Here is a 19,334-nt window from a genome sequence, read left to right as displayed (position 1 = left end):
AGTGCGTGCAGGAGCGGTGGAAGACGGATTCGAGTTGGCACATTGTCTTTTTGTTTTCCGTTTCTTTAGCGCCACCCGGTTGGATGGACGCGGTGGGGGGAGGTGTGGTGGTTTGAGTTTGAGGGACCACTGGCTGTTGGTAGGGTAGGGTTTGATGGTGATGCAGTGGCGGGAGTTGAGGCACACTGTGAGTTTTGGCGGTTGGCGATATGGAAGGATGGTCGGTCCAGATGGGAGAATGCAATGCCAACCTGCTGTGTGGGCTCTTTGCTCTTTCTACCCTCTCGAGGCTCGCATGCTATGGTACGTGCTGCTGTTTCGAACAGAGGTGTTCTTGGACAATGCCGTGTGCGAGATCGAGAGGGAAGTGTACGGAGAGCCAATGGAGCGGAAGAGGAGTGGAGAGGCCTGGAAGCCATTGCTGATTGCTGGGGCTTGATTGGTTTTGAGTCCGGTGGACGGTACGTTTGAGTCATTGTACAGCTGGTGTTGGGGGACGTTGTTCTGCTGGTCCAACATTGTTCAGACTCGAGAGGTTGAAGCAATCGTGCACGGTACCATTAAAACGTAGGCGGGACGTGGGCAAACAAAGCCTTTGTGTGGGGGGCTTGACACAGATGGTCTCTTTATCTTCGTCATATGAACTCTGTATTGTACTGGGAAACCATTCTCAGTGAACAATGGGTGGAAATGCACAGACCGCAAGTGGACGACGGGATGGTACTCCGCGGAATCGGGAAGAGAGCCGGTATTACCAGCAAATACGGCAAGTTGTAGCAAGCCATCAGATTGGGAATTGTAATGCAAACATGGAATCACAGCAAGAGGATCCAAGAAGATGTTACACAAATGGGTGGTGTCCGATTCCAGAGCATTCTGCGGTTAATCGGATTTGAATTCACCCCATCAAGCTCAACGAACTTGCGACTACGAGATGTTATAATTCGATAGGCTGATCCTCTGGGCCGCACATAGCAGAAGTCTGAAGAGAAAGAGGAGAGAAGGGAAAAAAACGTAATATCTGGACAGGATCCTTCTTTCCGCTTAGCATCGTCGAGTATCGTAATTGAAAGTAGTATCGACATGTCCTTTACTGATGGCTTGATGTGAGGAATGGAATTATGGCTTGCGCGGCATGAACGTGAAGAGATGGGTGGTAGTTTCGAGGATAGACACTTCGAAACATATGCGTGCTTGGTCTCACTCACATGCTGCAACGGGTATGAGAGACACGACTCGAGGGGTAGGCCTAATTTAACGGTCGAGGGATCACTGGCAGATAGTCGATGCATTGTTCAGAGTCTAAGGGTGCAGCTTAGGCCACAAAGATCGGATCCAATACAAAACGGATCGTCGCGGTCGACCCAGAGCTGAGGTTCATATAAGCTCGTGCTTACCACAATAGGTCCAATAAGCGAGTCAACAGACGCAGAGGGGCCAAAGGAGGCAATCCTTTAGGAGCCACGCCAGAACCGCTGGGGAAAAGAGCGGGAACAGATCTGGGCCCAGGGGGGGTCCCGAGCTATATACGGAAGAAGACGGGTAACGACTCCAGTCCCCACCCGGGGCTCCGAGTCCGGATGGCTCCACCGGCGGGGTCGGTGCGCTCCAGGGCTCCAGGTGGGCGGCGTTCCGGAGTGACAGAGAAGGCGAGGGTTTGAGACAGCTGCACTGTTTGACGCGGCTGAAACCGTGCCACAGAGCACGTTGACCTGAATAAAGTGTCTCGACGCCCGCCGTTGCCCGTTCGCTGCGGTGCCATGGCGCACACAGGCGGACGGGCCTCCACAAATGAGGGCGGGAAAGCTTATCACTCGGCAGAGCATATCAGCCCTGTCCCTGTTCCAGACCACAGCTCGAAGAAGACTAGACCCTGGATGCCATCGACGTCCATCATGGGCCCGCACCAAGCCCGGGGCGGTCCGGCCGGGAGGGGCGGCTTCTCAAAGACGCCTTTTGGTCTGATCTGCACTGGGTCACAATGGGATAGAGGCTTCGAGAACGGGATTTCTGGCAAGGAGACGGGCGGGTGGGATGCTGAGGGCAGCAGTTGGCTTGGGGTTGCCCCTATCTCCTTCAGCGTTGTTTTTTTTTCTTTCGTTTTTTTGCTCAGCGAGCACGAGCAGGGCCGTGCAACGGACGGAGCCAAGAAATATTTTTGTGTTGTGGGCAGAGGTCCGCCTCCGCCTCCACGGCGGGCAGGCAGGCGACGGCGCGCCGCGAGCCGCAGAGCGGGAAGAGCGACATCGCGCAATCATCTCCACAGCGCGTCTGGGTCTGGCAGGGGCTTAGCGAGGCGGGAAGCGGAGCAGGGCGATTGCCCAGAGCGTGGAGGCTGATGTGCCTTGCCTAATCCGCTGCCAATCCGGAGTGCAGATGGAGCGGGAGCGGGAGTTTGCGGGAGGCCTCGTGGCTGGAGCGCTGCTCCGGCCGGTTTTCGTGCCCGTGCCCGGCCTTCTGCGCCTTCTGGAAGCCGCCCACGACGACGCCGCCGCAGGTACCGGCTGCACCGCCGACCCCCATGAAAGGCACGCGTAACAGCAATGGAAAAGGCCGTTGATCCTGGTGTCCCGCGGCGTCGCCTCGGAAAAAAGGAGGGCTGGCCTCGGCCGGTCAAGCGTTCGAGGACTGGCTGGCACGTAAGCGGGCTATTCTTAGGCCTATTCGCAGCGCGCGGCCCCTATTATTCACAGCAACAAAGGGCGGCGATGTGTAACAGCAACGCCAGTCACACGACGCCGCGGTGACCGGAGCGCTCTGGCGTCTGAGGCGGGCGGACCATGCGCCGTGGTTGAGCACGAGAATAGAGCACCTCATTCGAATCCGGCAAGCACAACGCCCGACGCGCGCACAGAAGTGTGGGTTCGGGAGACAGTGAATCAACGCCGATCATCCCGAACCGCGTTTAGCCGGCCGGCCAGCGGTTTTCTTTGTCATCGCCGCCCGCGCGGCCAATGGGGGGCCGCGATAAGCCCAGAGACCCTGGGTCTTGGCCGCCAGCCAGCCACCCGCCGGTGCGTGTTGGGGTGCGAGCTTGCCGAAGTCGCTGCGCCGATGAGGCAGCGGGGGGCTCGTGCTGCTGCTGCGGCAACCCTCGCCGGTTGACGTCGGCCACGCTTGGTGCTGCGCGCAAGGCCGATGGTGGCGCAGGCCGCAAGCCGGCGCGGTTGCTGGGCCGCCGCGGCCCTCGCGATGCGGGTGCCGTGGGAGGAGGTTGGGCCGAGTAGTCAGTCGTCTCAGCGGCAGCGCGGGGGGACCAGTGGATGTGGGAAAGCAGAGAAGAAAAAAGTGCGCGTTGCGCACGCCCACCGAGCATCCCGGACGCTTGGCTGTGACAAGCCAATCTTCTGCGGGGTATGTCGCCAACGCTGTAAAAAGCCGCATCGTCACCCGCCGCGCGCGATGGGGACGATGGGGGCCGCCGTCGGACCAGATGTCCCTCTTCTGCTTCGCGATCCCGCCGGCGGACGCGGCCGTTGCGGTGCGGCACAGAGGCTGGGCTACCGGCGGCTGCTGTTCTGGGTAGGAGCGCCTATCTGCTGGATCGCACGACGCGCCGCGAGATGCGCTCCTGAGATGGGCCACAGGCGAAGCCGCAGCACGGCCGCAGATAATGGTGCAGCTGCAGGTCCCCAGCGCGCCCAGCCCGCAAATCCACTGCGGCGGAATCCTCGCGCGACACGGCCGCAAACGAGCCATCCTTGCAGCGCCGCCGGCCTGGCGGTCAGCGGCCGTCCCAACGCGCATCTGGGGTTGCTGAGCTTCAGTCTGCAGCAGCCAGTCGCCAGGCCGGCGGGGGCCCTCGCCGTCGGCAGTGGGCAGCCGGGGCGGGCAGAGATAGCGGAGGGCGCGCACGCGATATCGTCGTCAAAGACAAAATAGTGATTGGCTGGGCGCGTGCCTGGCCGGGCGGTGGCTCGAGAGTGGACTGGATCGGTGTCAGGGCCTGGGCATGGGTGATGCTGCGTGGAGCCTTGGGATGCGCGCGCCGTGGGCACTGCCCGTGTGGGCGCGACGCGGCGACAGGGCAGGAAACCCTGACGCCGCTCGCGCAGCCTTTAAAACATCCGGGCCGCCGCTCTCACCACGATCACAACCACAACCCTTTTCCCTCAATCCCTCTCCACCGTGTAGACAGGCCCCAAGCCGTCGCCGCTCACCACACTCCACATCCCTCACCAGCCGCTCGCCCACCCGCCAGCTCCTCACACATCAGTCACCATGGTACGTCGGCCGCCCTGCCTTTGTCTGGATGCCGCCTGATCCTAACCAAGCCCGCAGTCGGAATCAACAATTGTCTCCAACACCGCCAACGTAAGCCGCAACTGTTCGCGCGCTGAAGTTGCGCACCCGCTAATATCCAGCACAGCTTGAGAAGTACCTCAAGTTGCCCCAGAAGGGCACCGTCATTGCCGAGTACGTCTGGATTGACGGCTCCAACGGCGTCCGCTCCAAGTGCAGGGTGAGTCACTCTCCGATTCTGCCCTCTCCCGCTCGGCCAAACGCGCCGGACGCCAACGCCTGCGGTGCGACGCCTGCGCTGCCCGCTGGTGTTGTGCCGTCCTTATCGCTGCGGTGCTGCCCGATAAGAGGCGGCGCCACTCTCCCGCCGACCCGCGCCTTGCTGGAGTCGCAAGGATCGCGTGGGATCGTGCGCCCACACCCCACCATCTCGATCGTGTCGCGCCCGGGAATTTGCGCTGATCATCCATCCGCCCGCAGACTCTCAAGTCGAAGCCTTCCAAGGTCGAGGAGCTTCCCGAATGGAACTTCGACGGCTCGTCGACGGGCCAGGCCCCTGGCGACAACTCTGATGTCTACCTCCGCCCCGTCGCCTTCTACCCCGACCCCTTCCGCCTTGGCGACAACATCCTCGTCATGTGCGAGACCTGGGGCGCCGACGGCAAGCCTAACCCCTACAACTACCGCCACGATGCCGCCATCGTGATGGAGGCGCACAAGTCGCAGAACTTCTGGTTCGGTCTCGAGCAGGAGTACACGCTGCTCGACCAGGCCGGCTGGCCCTACGGCTGGCCCAAGGGTGGTTACCCCGGCCCCCAGGGCCCGTACTACTGTGGTGTCGGCACCGGCAAGGTCTTCTGCCGCGACATCGTCGAGGCTCACTACAAGGCCTGCTTGTATGCCGAGATCAACATCTCCGGCACCAACGCCGAGGTCATGCCGGCTCAGTGGGAGTACCAGGTCGGCCCCTGCTTGGGCATCTCCAGTACGTAACAAATCCCCGAAGCCACCCCTTTCCGTCACTAACGTGTCTACTAGTGGGCGACGAGCTCTGGATGTCTAGGTTCATCCTCCACCGCGTTGCTGAGGAGTTCGGCGCTGTGGTCACCTTCGCGCCCAAGCCCATCCCCGGTGACTGGAACGGCGCCGGTCTTCACACCAACGTCTCGACCGACGATATCCGTGCCGAGGGTGGCATGAAGCACATCGAGGCTGCCATGGAGAAGCTTGCCCTTAGGCAAAAGGAGCACATGGCCGTCTACGGTGAGGGCAACCAGGCCCGCATGACCGGCAAGCACGAGACGGCGTCGTATGACAAGTTCTCCTGGGGTGTCGCCAACCGTGGCTCCTCGGTCCGTGTTCCTCGTTCCGTTGCGGCCGAGGGCAAGGGCTACTTCGAGGACCGCCGTCCCGCCTCGAATGCCGACCCGTACCAGGTCACTGGTATCATGGTCGAGACCCTCTGCGGCAAGGTCGATGGTGCCGACGTTGCCGGCAAGGCCCAAGAGACCGCCGAGATGGAGGCCAAGGCGGAGGTGTAATTGCTACACGCCGCTTGACAATGCGTTCTTTGCGTACGGAGTTTGTAGACGGATAACGTTTGGGTTTGGGCATTTCTATTATTGAACATTGGCGAGTAGGAGAGAGGGACATTACGCCCGGTACCTATCCGGACATGTGGAAGAGGAAAAAAAACACGCTAGATGCTGTGGCATACCCCCGCAGCCTTCATCGGACTACCCCAAGGAACATTACCACCTCGTAATGCTTGCTTATATGCTTGCACACAAGCTTCAACACACGATTCCCCCATTACGCAGTAAAACTCGTAGATCTCAGGATTGCGAGAATGAAGATTTTCTATTACCCGTTCAAAATTCGCGCGCCTTTTTGCATTACCTATTGCACGACTGCTTGGTTCCTGTGTGACATCACCACGCGGGACCGATCATCTATTGGTGTGCGTGACATTTTGCTCGCATGCACCCGAGACGCGCATATCGATTTGCCAATCGGAATTTGCGAGGGGGAGGGGGATGTGATCGTCGAGGACACTTCTTACGTCAGAGCGGCACCACCCACCCGCCGTGGCCCCCCCTCCCCACCCGACTTGTTGTTCATGCACGAGGTACTCACCCCACGTTTTTACTTTAGCGAAGACATCACGACATGGATGATTTCAACGATCAGCAAAAAAGTAAGACGTCAACAACGGCTTCTTCCCACGGATGGCGTTCCGACTCCAGTTCCCCATTTTGTTTCCCGGCCAACACAATAATACGCACAATGTTTGGTTCCACGCCTGCTGCCTCTTCGCCTCTTTCGGGGGGGAGGCGGGGACGCGGGGGGACGGACTAACCACCACCACTACCACTACCACTGCTACTACTGTGCATACGTATGTAACTAGTACCTTTAGCTTCTAGCTTCCGTTTTTCTCTTGATTAGCACGGTCGCTCTGATTGATGCGATCTGATGATGACCGGCTAGCTCGCTCGCTCGCTCTCACTCGCTCACTCGGTCGCCCGGCCGGTCGGGTCTGGGGGATGCGATGCGGGGGTGGGTGGGTGGTGGGTGGTGGGTGCGGATAAGACGGAGGAAGGGGACTGGGGGAGTCGAGTCTCCTCCGTACGTGTTGTGGATGGATGGATGTTACTCTCGCTTTTTTTTTGGGTCTTCCTTTTTTTTTTTTTTCGTGTGTGGATGAAGGGGGTCGGTCGGTCGGCTTTCTCTCTCATCGTCCTACTGGCTTGGCGGGTGGACTACGTGCGTTCGTCGTCGTACTGCTGATGGTGATTGGATTTGAGTTGTTCATGGGTGTTATTTTCTCCGCGGCTGATGTAAGGCGGGGGGAGACGGGAGGGGCGGGAAGTGTGAGGTCTGGACTGAGCTCTTTCCAGCATGTGTGTGTGTGTGTGTTCGTGTGGGCGAGGTCTTGATGTCCATGTGCTGCTAATCCTGGATTTTTTTTTTTGCTTTCCCCATCATCCTTATCTCCCCCCCTCTCTATTCGTTACCATCGTCAAGCCTCCGCTCACTAACTTCCTCTGTCGGAAATTCCTCACGGAGACTTCGTTTCTTGTGGCTGATTGCTGTCGCCCAGGAACAAGTTCGATACAGTGGGTCGCAGAAAAATCGAGTCCTCTGACATGAACAATTGGAGCACCTAGATGTCTAAACGTAGATGTAGAGTTTCGAGATCGTAACAATACGATCCAGCTGACGTATCAACTGCGCGCATGCATAGCAAGTAGATAGCGCCAAGGGCGGCTGGAGAACCATTCAGCACCCAAGAACGACAGAAACCAAACGAATCTGCTGTGCAACGCGAAGGGAAGCGAGACACGGCTCGTAAGCCGGACATCTCCGGCGGGGGTTATGTGTGCGCGTGTGCATGTGGATTAGATTGCAAGCCGCCCTCATCTAGTGAGGCGTGGTTACCAGGGTTCGTGATGATAGATAACGAGAGGCACGCGCATTATTGCGGCGCAGGGCACATGCTCAAGCGAGAGGCGGCAAAAGATAACGCATATTTTTGATGAGAGATTCCAAGAGGTAATTGATGCATTCATCTATGTATGTGCAATGTGCAAACTCGAAAACGTAAGAAGTTTATGGCACGAGTAGGCAGATTGCATCGCGTGGGTGGAGCCCCTCGCCATGGACCTTTCCGTCTAGTAATCTTTACCGAGAGGTGCTTTCTGCGCCGCTGTGTGATTGGAAAAAGAAAAGAGCTCTGCTCCTGTATCGCTGTTCTAGCGTTCAATGGTCTTCGTTCATCTGTACTGTAGCAGATAACCGGATGCTGGTTGTGCATCATGGTGTCGTATGTACTTTGCTTCCCTTTTCTTCTGATATATGCATTCGTCCGCCCCTGAATCATGCGTCCGCCAACGCATGTCGAACACGGCTGGAAAGGGTAAGAGGCTCTTGAGACGGACCTCCGTAGGGAGATTGTGCACTATGAGAATGCGAGTGCAGAACCAACAAAGTGGGGTTGCTGCGAGGTCTGTACCAGTCTGTAACAAGCATTGCTCGCAGCTGACGTGCAAGCTTGTTGAGCCAGAGTTCGTTCACGATCCGATGTGCCGAGAATGGCAGGCGTCTATCCTCAATCATTCCACGAGACGCACGGAGCGGGGGTCCAAGCGTTGAATTTTGGTTCGGTGATACCGTGCGTTAACGTGGTTGACGTGCGTCATCGAGCAACGACACTGACAGCCGTTCCGCCGCGTGGGTGTGCGCCACCATCTCGAAATGCTCTCCAATCGTTTGCGTCTACTGCTTTTTCGCCGCGAGGAAGGCCCGTTCAGCGCTGGGTTCCGCCTTGATACTGACCATCGTGCCTGAGCAGGTTTCCCGTCGAGTTGTTCGGACCGCCAGCATCGCCGCCATCGCCGCTGGGTGGTCCCGTCAACGTCTCTTGGTAGTCCGGCGGCTTGTTTCCTTGCGTGTCGCGCGACAGCGTGCGCATCGGGATCGTCAAGCCGGCTTCGCTCTGCCAGCCCGCCGCGGGCGGCGGTGGCATCGGCGGCATCGCCACCACGGGCGCAGCACCTGCGGGTGCATAGTGTCCGCCGAAAGGTGCAGTGTATGCCGGCTGCGGCGGTCCGCCCGGCGGCTGGTGGTACGGCGGAGGCGCCTCGCCGCGCTCGTTGAGGCCTTCTTCCGGTGTGCGAGGTCCTCCGCCGCCCATCATCCAACGGCCGTTGCCGTAGGGCCAGCGCGAGTTCTGCTGCGCACCGGGGCCGTTGATGTCCTGCGCCAGCGCGGACTGGCCGTTGTTGCGCATCATGGCCTTTCTACGCTTCTTGCGGCGGTGCAGGAGGAGGAGCGCGACGGCGAGGAGGATGACGGCGATGGCGATGAAGAGGAAGTAGAGGTTGAGCATGCCGTTGGCGCTCATCGACGAGTCCCCCGTGTTGTCATCGGTGCCGTCATCGCCGGGGCTGGGGTTGGTGCCCTGGGCGTGCGTAGCGGGCGCGAAGAGGAGCGATAGGACGAGGAGCGTAGTTTTCGAGGTTGAAAGCTGGCACAGCGGGTTGGCGCTGCTGCTGAACCGGCAGCAGCTCGGTGGGCGAGGTGTGGCGGCGTTCATTGTGTCATCGCAACTGGGGTGGCGCTAGTGGATTGGTATCGCCGAGATGCTTCAATTGCGTAGGGAAGGGCGCGTCGAGGCGGATAGGTGATGCGGAAAATGGGTGGTTTATGGAGAGAGGATGACTGGGCAGCTGCGGTGATAAAGGTGAGACAAGGCGACCCAGATAGATGGCGGATCGCTGCGGAAGGCAAGGGAAGTTCCTGGGGTGCCTGTGTCTGGTCCCAAAGACGGATGTGGCTCACGGCGCGCTGGTCAGTCGGCTCACATCAGAGCTCGCGGCGTCGGCAGCGGAATGGGCGCAGGGCGCGCATTTTATTTGAGATTCCGCGAACTTGTGACGCGGCTGGGTGATTTGGATTTGGATCGTCGGTTTGCAGGTTTTGCTGGCTGGGATGTGGAGAGGTTGCGCAGGGCAGCACATGCTCACCGCGCGTCGTCCTTTGACGCAATTGCCGTGGCTGAGGTGCGCAATCATGGCGTGCACCTGCCTGCGGCCGGGCCTGCCTGCCGTGGGCTTCTGTGAGATCAGCGCCGCGTTAAGCTTACCGTAAGCCCTGCAACAACGCCGGTACCTGTGCACATCGCTTTCCAGAGTCGACTGAAACACCAACGTCGCCCGTTCCACAGCCAGGTCCCGACTGCAGAGCAGCGTGCACGATAAGCCGGCCTGGACAACGCCGTCGCGTGAGACGTCGCCTTCCCTTGTTGGCCTCCCCTGCGCGCCCGCGAAACCGCCGCCTGCAGCTGCCGTCAGGTACCCACACTTTCTCCTCTCGCTCCGCATCCTCTCCGATCTTGCCCCTACGCGGCCCGCGGGACAGTCCGCAGCTTTCCAGCCTCTCCCGTCGACTTTAGCCTGTTCTCCCAGCCGGCCGCTCTGCTCGCCATGCCTAGAGCCCTGAGAGGTGAGCAGGATGCCCCTGTGTCGGGGCTATCATTTGTATGGCGCGGTGCTCATGTGCAGGCTCAAAGGCATCCTCGTCCAGTGCGATGAGTCGATCAAGACCATTATCGTCAAGATCGATTCCGAGCTGAACGACTTTATCATCGAAGACCTCGACGACGAGACGCTCGTCATCAAGGCCGAGAAGCTCCGCGAGCTGAAGCGGAGGCTGAATGAGGTACGCCTGCTGGCCGTGACGGCTTGGCTTTCGTTGCTGATGAGTTGTAGGTGTTGAAAGACGCTGTGGGAATGCCTCCGGAGGCTGCGAACATCGACTAAGGGACTCACGCTTTGCCGTTACCATTGTGCAGCGTACGTAGGAGAATAATGAGGGAAGCAAAAAGCTGCACCCAATAGCACTTCGTTGCACGTGTCCAGCATCTAAATCGGGAAATTGGAGGGATAGAAGGCTAAAACGAAGGAATCCTCACTGGCCCGAATCTAACCACCATGCAACACCTAGCTTGTCCTCTCTACCCCACTACGCCTCGAGCATACGCAAGCAAATCCAAGCCTAACTAAAACCCAGCCTCGTTCTGCTGAGCTCCCGGCGTCTCGGGCACCCAGTTCGCACGGTGCTTAGCATACAGCTCGGCCGCCGGCTTGGCCTTGTTGAGCGCGTCATAGTCGTCAAGGACGCCGGCCTTGACGATCCTCGCGCCTGCGAACGCCCCGCCCTCGCGGAACAGGGTGGTTCCGCAATCTCCGCAGAAGTGGCTGGTGATGGTGTTGCCGCTGTCACCGGTCTTGCTGATGGTCTTGGGAGTGCCTTGGGTGACCTTGAAGCCGTCTTCGGGCACAACGACGTTGGTGCTGTAGGCGCTTCCGCTGATTTTGCGGCAGTCGAGGCAGTGGCAGGTAGCCTAGATACGCGTATGAGCAGGCATTTTCTCAGCGGCTGTATCAAGGTCATTCGCAACAAACCTGACCAACTGGCTCGCCCGAGTACGAGATCTTGATGTTTCCGCAGAAGCAGCTTCCGGTAACCATGGTTGCGGATCGATTTTAGGTTGTGATGAAAAGCCGGGGTGCTAAGATGGTATTTGAGATTGTGTGCCGAAGTAGCAGCACGAGTAAGCAGTTTCGGTTCTTTATACGTGGTCGGACACCCCCACCTATTTGGAATCCTGCCTGCAGGCGGCGGGGCTCGTGCGGAAGCAGGCCGCCCCTAATCACTACATCGTCAGCTCTGGTGCCTACTACAAGGCTTGGAATCGCTAGCTGGTCATGCAATCGGCAGGTTCCGCACTCCGCAGGTCACGATGATCTCGGACGTGGTTGGAGGTGGCCGAGGCTAATAGCGAAATGCGGGGAACACGGCGTTGGATACGAAACCTCATCGTTAGAACACGTAGGACTGGACAAATTCCTTCCGGATCAGACGTTGCTGACACTTTCTTGATGATCGAGGCTAGCATTCATAAGCAATGACTGTGCAGAGAATGGGTTGGTGCCCTTCCGTTTACGGCAGGCAGATGGTCGGAAAATGGCCAATCAAGGTTTGGCAGCCCGTATGGTTGTCATCTCAACCGCCATAGGATGCCTGACCAACAACACATGAGGCACGATCATGATCATTCAGCAACCGCATGAACCGCGCACAGAACTCGGTGGACTCAGAGGAATTGACCCATCTTAGACCTGTCCAGGCCGAGAGATATCATCCTGCTAGCGTAGGGCGTCGGGGTCTACGTTTGGATGTCTTTGCACAGCTCTAAAACGCCCTGATAGAGTAGGAGATCTGCTTCAATTGCAAAGGGAGAAGAGTCTCGTAGCCTTCGCCGGAAGGCAAAGATGATTTTTTCGGGGTCGGCCTGTTGGGTGAGCGTGCTGGTACTGGCGGCTGACCGCGGGCTCGCGTGGCTTCCATAGTAAGCAACTCATCAAGCTGCAGGTGAGGCCGGACGCGTCGCGCGCGACAGCAGACACGCGACAGCAGAGCCTGCACCGGCAATCCGAAATGCGGCAGAGCCCGACACTTTTCTAGAGGGGCGCGCGCTCCGCCCAGACTTCGACCCTACCCGAACGAGGCTCGTGGGGCGGGCTGTGATTGGCTCCGCTAGCGAAACTCGCGTCCAAGCGTCAGCACACACGCTCGACAACTTCAGATCATTTATCGCGGAGCTCGACACCACCTGCAGCGAACTTCGACAATCCCACCACCAACAGACACCATGGCCGAACAACTTGTGCTGCGGGGCACCCTTGAGGGCCACAACGGCTGGGTCACTTCGCTGGCCACCTCCCTCGAGAAGTGAGTCTGGAGCGGCTGCGCCGGCGCGCCAAAATGCAAAATGCGCAGACGACGACGAGAGGCTAATCCGCTGCTGCACAGCCCGAACATGCTCCTGTCGGGTTCCCGCGACAAGTCCCTCATCATCTGGAACCTCACCCGCGATGAGCAGGCCTACGGCTACCCCAAGCGCAGCCTGACGGGTCACTCCCACATCGTCTCGGACTGCGTACGTGCCCAGCGCGCCCAGCGAACACCGCAAACCAGCGACGAAAATTGGCGCTAACTCGTCCGCTGCAGGTCATCTCCTCCGACGGCGCCTACGCTCTTTCCTCGTCCTGGGACAAGACCCTCCGCCTGTGGGAGCTCTCCACCGGTGTGACCACCCGCCGCTTCGTCGGCCACACCAACGACGTCCTCTCCGTCTCCTTCTCCGCCGACAACCGTCAGATCGTCTCCGGCTCGCGCGACAGGACCATCAAGCTCTGGAACACCCTCGGTGACTGCAAGTACACCATCACCGACAAGGGCCACACCGAGTGGGTCTCCTGCGTCAGGTTCTCCCCCAACCCCCAGAACCCCGTCATCGTCTCCGCTGGCTGGGACAAGTTCGTCAAGGTGCGTACAATTTTTTCCGGCATACTCGATTCTCGGGCATTCAAATGATGCTACGCATTCTTAAAGTATTTGCTACTTCAGAGCCTTACGGCGATGAGACAAACATTCACCATTGCACTGATCCAACACCCCTTTCTCCGCTTTTTCCAGCTCCGGAAAAAACCAGCCCAATGCGCGCGGGAGCTGACAAGAGCACATAGGTTTGGGAGCTCGCCTCTTGCCGCATCCAGACCGACCACATCGGCCACACCGGTTACATCAACACCGTCACCATCTCCCCCGATGGCTCTCTCTGCGCCTCCGGTGGCAAGGACGGCACCACCATGCTCTGGGACCTGAACGAGTCCAAGCACCTGTACTCTCTCACCGCCGGTGACGAGATCCACGCCCTCGTCTTCTCCCCCAACCGCTACTGGCTCTGCGCCGCCACTGCCAGCAGCATCATCATCTTCGACCTCGAGAAGAAGAGCAAGGTTGACGAGCTCAAGCCCGAGTACGTCGAGGTTGGCAAGAAGAGCAGGGAGCCCGAGTGTATCTCCCTTGCCTGGTCCGCGGACGGCCAGACCCTGTTCGCTGGTTACACCGACAACAAGGTCCGTAGAAACATTCCGTGCGCGATGAGGTCTTTGACTAATCCATCAACCGTAGATCCGTGCTTGGGGCGTTATGAGCAGGGCTTAAGTTTGGTGATTTCTGTTGGTGGGTGCGAAGGAACATGCTCTTTATGGCATGATGGATACGATAAGGGCGACCGTGAGGTAACGGGCTTTTTTACCTCACACATTTCATGGGCATTGTACTTCCACGGCGCTCTGAGAGAAATCCAAAAAATTTCAATGCATGGGATTGTAATCATCAAGCATTCCACAGACACACTTGACTCCCCGATGAAATGGTGACGAGTTGACGAATGTGTTTGCCATATGAGGTAATCGCCCAACGCTCCGCTGATGCCGAGGAACGGTCTTTAGAGACAGGAGGCACTGTTGAGATTTGCGGCAATGAAGTTATTCTTGTGGCCCATTTCACGAATCACTCGTCGTGCTTTGGAGTACCGCTGCGGCTACTGGTAAGTCCACATTTCAACTCTTCATATTCCTTCTACAATACGACAAGGACGTGGGTACTCTCTTGAATAACCAATCACAACTTTGCGAACTTCGGCTTCGTCTTCTTCAAGCCCGACATCAACGCGTCTTTGATGTCGTTCGTCTGGAGCATGGCGCTATTCCATACAGCCGTGTATCTGAGACCTAAACATCTCTGTCAGCTCCAACCCTCGACCGAAAAGGCTATAACCCTAAACAAGAACAACTCCCTGACAGCCCAGCAAGCGGCTAAAAGCTCCGACAAGCGAAAGACATAAAAGCGCAACCGAAAAAGCCCTAGAGGCAAAAAAAGAAGAAGAAGAAAAAAGGCAAACTCACCCTCCTCAGTCGTATGATCGCGACTATAATTCAACAACTCCTTCGTCCCCTGCACCGCGACGGGGCTCTTGTCCGCCATCAGCGCGGCCTTGGCCAACCCGGCCGCCACCGCTTCCTCCTTCCCGGGATGCACCTCGCTCACGAACCCCTGCGCCAGCGCCTCGTCGGCCCCGAAGACGCGCGCCGTCAGCGCGACGTCCTTCGCCCACGACGCGCTCCCCACGCTCTTAGGCAAGCGCGTCAGCGTCCCGATGTCCGCCGCGATCCCGATGTCGACCTCCTTGACGGCGAACGATGCGTCGGACGCGCACAGGCGCACGTCGCATGCTAGCGACAGGTCGATCGCGAGGCCGTAGGATATCCCGTGCAGGACGGCGATGACGGGTTTCGCGCACCGCTCGAGGGCGCTGATGCAGGATTGGAATTCGGTTATGTGGGTCAGGTTGTGGAAGGCGTGCCGGGCGGGGTCGAGGGGGGATGTGGACGAGGCGAGGATGCCGGATTGAGAGGCGGCGGTTACGTCGAGCCCGGCGGTGAAGGCGCGCGGGCCGGCGCCCGTGAGGAGGATGGCGCGGACGGTGGGGGTGGTGGAGAGCCGGGTTAGGATGGCGGAGAGGTTGTGCCACATTCTGGGGTGGGTGGGGGGTGTGGTTAGGTTTTGTGGTTTTTTGGGGGGGCTTTTTTCCTTTTGGTGCTTTGTATGTCTTTGGAAGGAGGAAGTGGGGAGCTTGGTATGGATAGTTTGTGGTGGTGTTGGTGGGATGAGAAGAGATGCTTTTTTGTTTTCTTTTTCTGATGGACATGATGCAAAGAAACTGATGTAGGAGAGCTTTGACTGGTCGAGTGACTTTGGAAATGTAGAGGATGAAGGCGGAGAGAATACATACTTCTCGACGAAAGCATTCAGCTTCTCGGGGCGGTTGATCTCGACATGGGCCACGTATTCCTGGGGGAAGGTGACGTTGAAGTATTCATACTTGTACTCTTCAGCAGACATGTTTGCGGGTAAATCTAGATAGACTCGTTCACAAAACGCAGTTCCACAGGAAGAGGCGGGCAGCTGCAAAAGATGAAGCTGATGCAGAGTCGAGGGGAGACGAACAGCCGGGCTTGGCTGCTCACATGCCTCGGCAACTGGCAAGCCACACCGCCCGCAAAGTGTTTGCCGCCTTGCCAAACATCAGCCACAGACGCGGTCCCTCCAGAGCTACGCGCATCCTGGAGCTTGATCTTCCGCAGCCCTGCTGTCGCATATCCGCGACCAAAGCCTCTCGCTCTTCCCATCGCTCGACCAATTGAAACACTCCTTTGTCATCTCGGCCGAATCTTCAGCTGTGCAATTGCTCGCCGGCATCGCCCAAGCCGACTGTTTCTCTCGCTTCCCTGCAGCCTGCCCGCGACGCAAGCTCAGTACATGACGTGAATCCTGACTTTACCTCTACCAAATCTCCCATAGTTGCGCGCGCGGGCACTGCCACGAACCCACCATGTCGACCCCGACGAACCACCCGGCGCGACACCCGCCGCAAGCTCCCAACGCCGCCGGCACGCCGTCGCAACAACATCTCGGCACCTTCTCGTCGCCCGCCCCTCGGAGCGTGCCCTCACCCGCCGCCCAGCGCAGTACCCAACAAGCTGGCAAATCACCCTTCAACACCACGTCGGGCGCGTCCGGCCCCGCCATGGCGGCTTCGGCGGGCGGCTCCAAGGCGCTGCTGGGCAGCTCACCAGCGGCGGGCGGCAGCGGCGGCGGTGGCGGCGCGCTCGGGTTCGACTCGCCGGGGGCGCTCAACCTGGGGCTAAACGCGCTGGCGGGGCTGGAGGGCGGGGTGGGCATGGGCATCAGCATGAGCGGGATGAGCGGGCTGGGGCTGGGCATGGGGCTGACGTCGTCGATGGGCGGGCGGCCGGACGACACGGAGCAGCGCAAGCGGCTGGAGGCCATCATCGCGACGCTGAAAGCGCGCCCGGGCCGCGTCAGCCGCGAGGGCATGGAGCGGCTGGCCCGCCAGCTGGGCCTGTCGAGCGAGGTCATGTCCGACTCGCACGGCGGCCAGCAGCTGCTGCTCGCCCACACCAGCTTCATGCTCGACATCGCCTTCCGCGACAACGTCGTCGACGGCGTGACGCTGCAGTTTGGCGACCTGTCCGACGGCGTGCAGGCGCATTCCCAATCCGCCGCGACCGTGTTCAAGGCCGACTTGGTGCCCGCCCCCGGCGAGGCGAGCATCAATCTCTCGCTCGATCGGTTCGCGAAGAACTTGGAGAAGCTGGCGCGGCTGGACCATCTGAGCATCTTTAAGGAAGGGAAGCCCGAGGTCAGCTGCTTCGAGGCTATCGCGGGCGTGTACAACAGCTTGCAGAAGCTGTTCGAACATGAGAGGAAGGCTGCGATGCATCTGTTCGACGTATCAAAGCCACACGCGCATGAGAGGGCGACGAGAGAGGTTCTCTGCAAGAAGAGTGGAAGGCCGAGGATGAACGCCAACTCGGCGGTGGGGTTGTCGTTGGAGTACTGGATGGAGAGGAGGCTGGTTTTTCAGAAGACAGCTGGGAATGAAGACACGAGCATGGATATTGACGACGAAGGCGATCAGTATGATGAGAGTGCGAATAGGATCTTCTCGCTGACAGTCGAGTGCGAGTCCTCCCCAGCGCAGCTCTACCCGTCAATACGAGTCAGCGACGCCTGGATATCAGATGTGGTAGAAAAGCCGTCTGATCCCAATGATCTCTTCGGGTCTCCAACCATCGACTGGCTAGATCCTCCTCCGACGTATGCAGGCGGGTCGGAAGCAGCACAAAACGATCCCATGGCGCTGGATGGCAATAGCATTGGCAAGCTCCCCAATGTGCGCTTCGTGGCGAAGCTGAATCCACCGCTGGTGGTCCCTCTCAATACGGCGCAGAACATCCTTACTTCCGTCAATGTCCAAATGAACCAGGAGTCGCTGAAATGGTCGACTTCTCTAGAAGCGTTGGTGTTGAAGCCAGATGACGAGCCGACAACGGGTCTTACTACGGAATTTACGAAAGAGTACCATAACGTTCGGAATGTGTTTGTGGTGGACAAGAACGGCAAAGAACAGGACAAGCGACACGAGGCAACCCTCTACGTGAACAAGGCCGAGGTCGCTTGCGTTCTGGACGAGATACCCTTCGACCACCCCCGACAGCTGATCCAAATCCTTCCCGTAAGTGACATCTCCACAGGCCCCTCATGGGGATTGTCGGATCCTAACAACCCTTGCAGGTCCTCCGCCAATACGCCCACCTAACCACCCTCCTCCAATCCGCACTCCAACCATCCCAACCCTCCAACCAGCCCACCCAGAACGGCGGCAACAAAAACAACAACATCGCCACCCCTCTCCCCGACGACGACAACGCCGACGCCCTCCCCCCCACCCTCCCCATCAGCATCTCCCTCACCGGCATCGACCCGTCCGGCACCTCCTCCCCCACCCTAACCGTCACCTACCCCCGGCCATCATCACCCGCCTCCGGCCACCACCACCACCACTACCACCCCCCTTCGAACCAACCCATCGAATCCCTCGACGACCTCCTCGCCGGCCTCTCCTTCACGCCGCCGCCATTTTCGTTTGCGGACAACGACGACGACGATGATACCGCCGCCGCAGACATGGACACGGCCATGAGCGGCGGCGGCACGGACGCAGACCTCTTCGGCGAGCCGGCGGTGACCAACAACAACGGCGCGGATAAGAAGTCATTCCTGTTCGACCCGTCCGTCCCGCCGCCCACGGTCACCCTGGCCGTCAGCGTGCTGCCGAATGCCGACGTGGCGATTGTGGCGCAGGACCTGTTGCCGGAGTTGGTCCCGATGCCGATGTCGATGCAGCAGGATGGCGGGAAGGCGAAAGGAGGGGAGACTGGTGGTGGTGGTGCGGCTGCGGAGGGAGGAGGAGGAGGGGGAGGGGGAGAGAAAGAGGCGGGGAAGAGCGGCGGCGGTGGTGGTGGTGGCGAGGAAGAGAGAAGGAAGAAGGAGCAGGATGAGGAGGCGGGGCGGATAAGGGTTTTGGGACGCATGGGGAGGGCGTTGGAGTTGTGTGGGGATGTGGGGGTGTGGGCGGAGTGGGTGGGGGATCGGATGGGGGAGGAGGGGAGGTGAAGGGGAGTGGAGTGGAGTGGAGTGCGATAGATGGATGGAGGGACGGGGTTGCCCTTGCCCCCCGCGCGCGGAAGGTTGAGAGGGGCAGGCTGGGCGGGTTCTCTGAAGTATCGGAAAAGTCAAGTCATCCTCAGCGGAGGTATTAGGCTTGACGATTGAGCCGTTGATGATATCTTAGAAGCGCTATTCGCTCCTGTTAGCTACCTACAGGAAGGCAGGCTTAGCACCGTGTTCGCCCATCGCATTTCCCCTCTTTGTGTTTTCGACACCAGGGCTGTGGAAAGCGCAGGCGGCTTGTAAGCGGCCGTTAGAATGGCCACCTGACTGAATTACCAATATCAAGCACTTGCTAAGCCGGAATAGAATAGGAGACTTTTGTCTTCCTTTCATAGCATCTGGAACTGCGAAGCCTGCTGCCTTTGTCGGGTGCATCACATGATAGCATATGCTGTAAATGGAACTGGTTGCGGCCCCCACTTCCCCAGCGGTGGGGATATCTTGGTGTACCTGAGTCGTTGCAATGGGGTTGATTGGGTGGGCTTCGTCCCTCTCTCTTCGTTGTGCAACACGTACCTTCTGGATACGCACAACCTCGAGCTCGGATTGATCTACATGAAGAACTTACTATGTAGCTA

At 59.0% G+C, this 19,334-nt stretch overlaps 5 protein-coding genes across 5 annotated transcripts; 4 read left to right on the top strand and 1 right to left on the bottom strand.

Annotated features, from left to right (window-relative positions):
- Positions 1-4,221: 4,221 nt before the first annotated feature.
- On the top strand, positions 4,222-5,783 carry GLN1 (glutamate--ammonia ligase; the record flags this gene model as incomplete). Its single annotated transcript, XM_066775403.1, has 5 exons — positions 4,222-4,224; positions 4,282-4,314; positions 4,370-4,462; positions 4,723-5,227; positions 5,281-5,783. The coding sequence occupies 5 exons, from the start codon at positions 4,222-4,224 to the stop codon at positions 5,781-5,783; spliced, it is 1,137 nt and encodes a 378-aa protein (XP_066633284.1).
- A 4,474-nt stretch (positions 5,784-10,257) lies between these two features.
- On the top strand, positions 10,258-10,565 carry SLS55_003939 (uncharacterized protein; the record flags this gene model as incomplete). Its single annotated transcript, XM_066775402.1, has 2 exons — positions 10,258-10,464; positions 10,515-10,565. 2 exons carry the CDS (start codon positions 10,258-10,260, stop codon positions 10,563-10,565), a joined length of 258 nt encoding a protein of 85 aa, XP_066633283.1.
- A 239-nt stretch (positions 10,566-10,804) lies between these two features.
- Positions 10,805-11,276, bottom strand: SLS55_003938 (uncharacterized protein; the record flags this gene model as incomplete). The annotated part of the gene is made up of 2 exons (XM_066775401.1): positions 10,805-11,149; positions 11,211-11,276. 2 exons carry the CDS (start codon positions 11,274-11,276, stop codon positions 10,805-10,807), a joined length of 411 nt encoding a protein of 136 aa, XP_066633282.1.
- Positions 11,277-12,460: 1,184 nt separating this feature from the next.
- Positions 12,461-13,818, top strand: cpc2 (40S ribosomal protein RACK1; the record flags this gene model as incomplete). Its single annotated transcript, XM_066775400.1, has 5 exons — positions 12,461-12,540; positions 12,622-12,748; positions 12,820-13,137; positions 13,338-13,730; positions 13,786-13,818. 5 exons carry the CDS (start codon positions 12,461-12,463, stop codon positions 13,816-13,818), a joined length of 951 nt encoding a protein of 316 aa, XP_066633281.1.
- Positions 13,819-15,978: 2,160 nt separating this feature from the next.
- SLS55_003936 (uncharacterized protein) lies at positions 15,979-17,842 on the top strand (the record flags this gene model as incomplete). Its single annotated transcript, XM_066775399.1, has 2 exons — positions 15,979-15,983; positions 16,021-17,842. The coding sequence occupies 2 exons, from the start codon at positions 15,979-15,981 to the stop codon at positions 17,840-17,842; spliced, it is 1,827 nt and encodes a 608-aa protein (XP_066633280.1).
- Between the last annotated feature and the right edge of the window lie 1,492 nt (positions 17,843-19,334).

This window comes from Diplodia seriata, assembly GCF_021436955.1.
Source record: "Diplodia seriata strain FDS-637 chromosome Unknown scaffold_4, whole genome shotgun sequence".
Classification (NCBI taxonomy): Eukaryota; Fungi; Ascomycota; class Dothideomycetes; order Botryosphaeriales; family Botryosphaeriaceae; genus Diplodia; species Diplodia seriata.
Note: the sequence above shows the minus strand (reverse complement) of the source record. Positions and strands in the feature narration are given on the sequence as shown.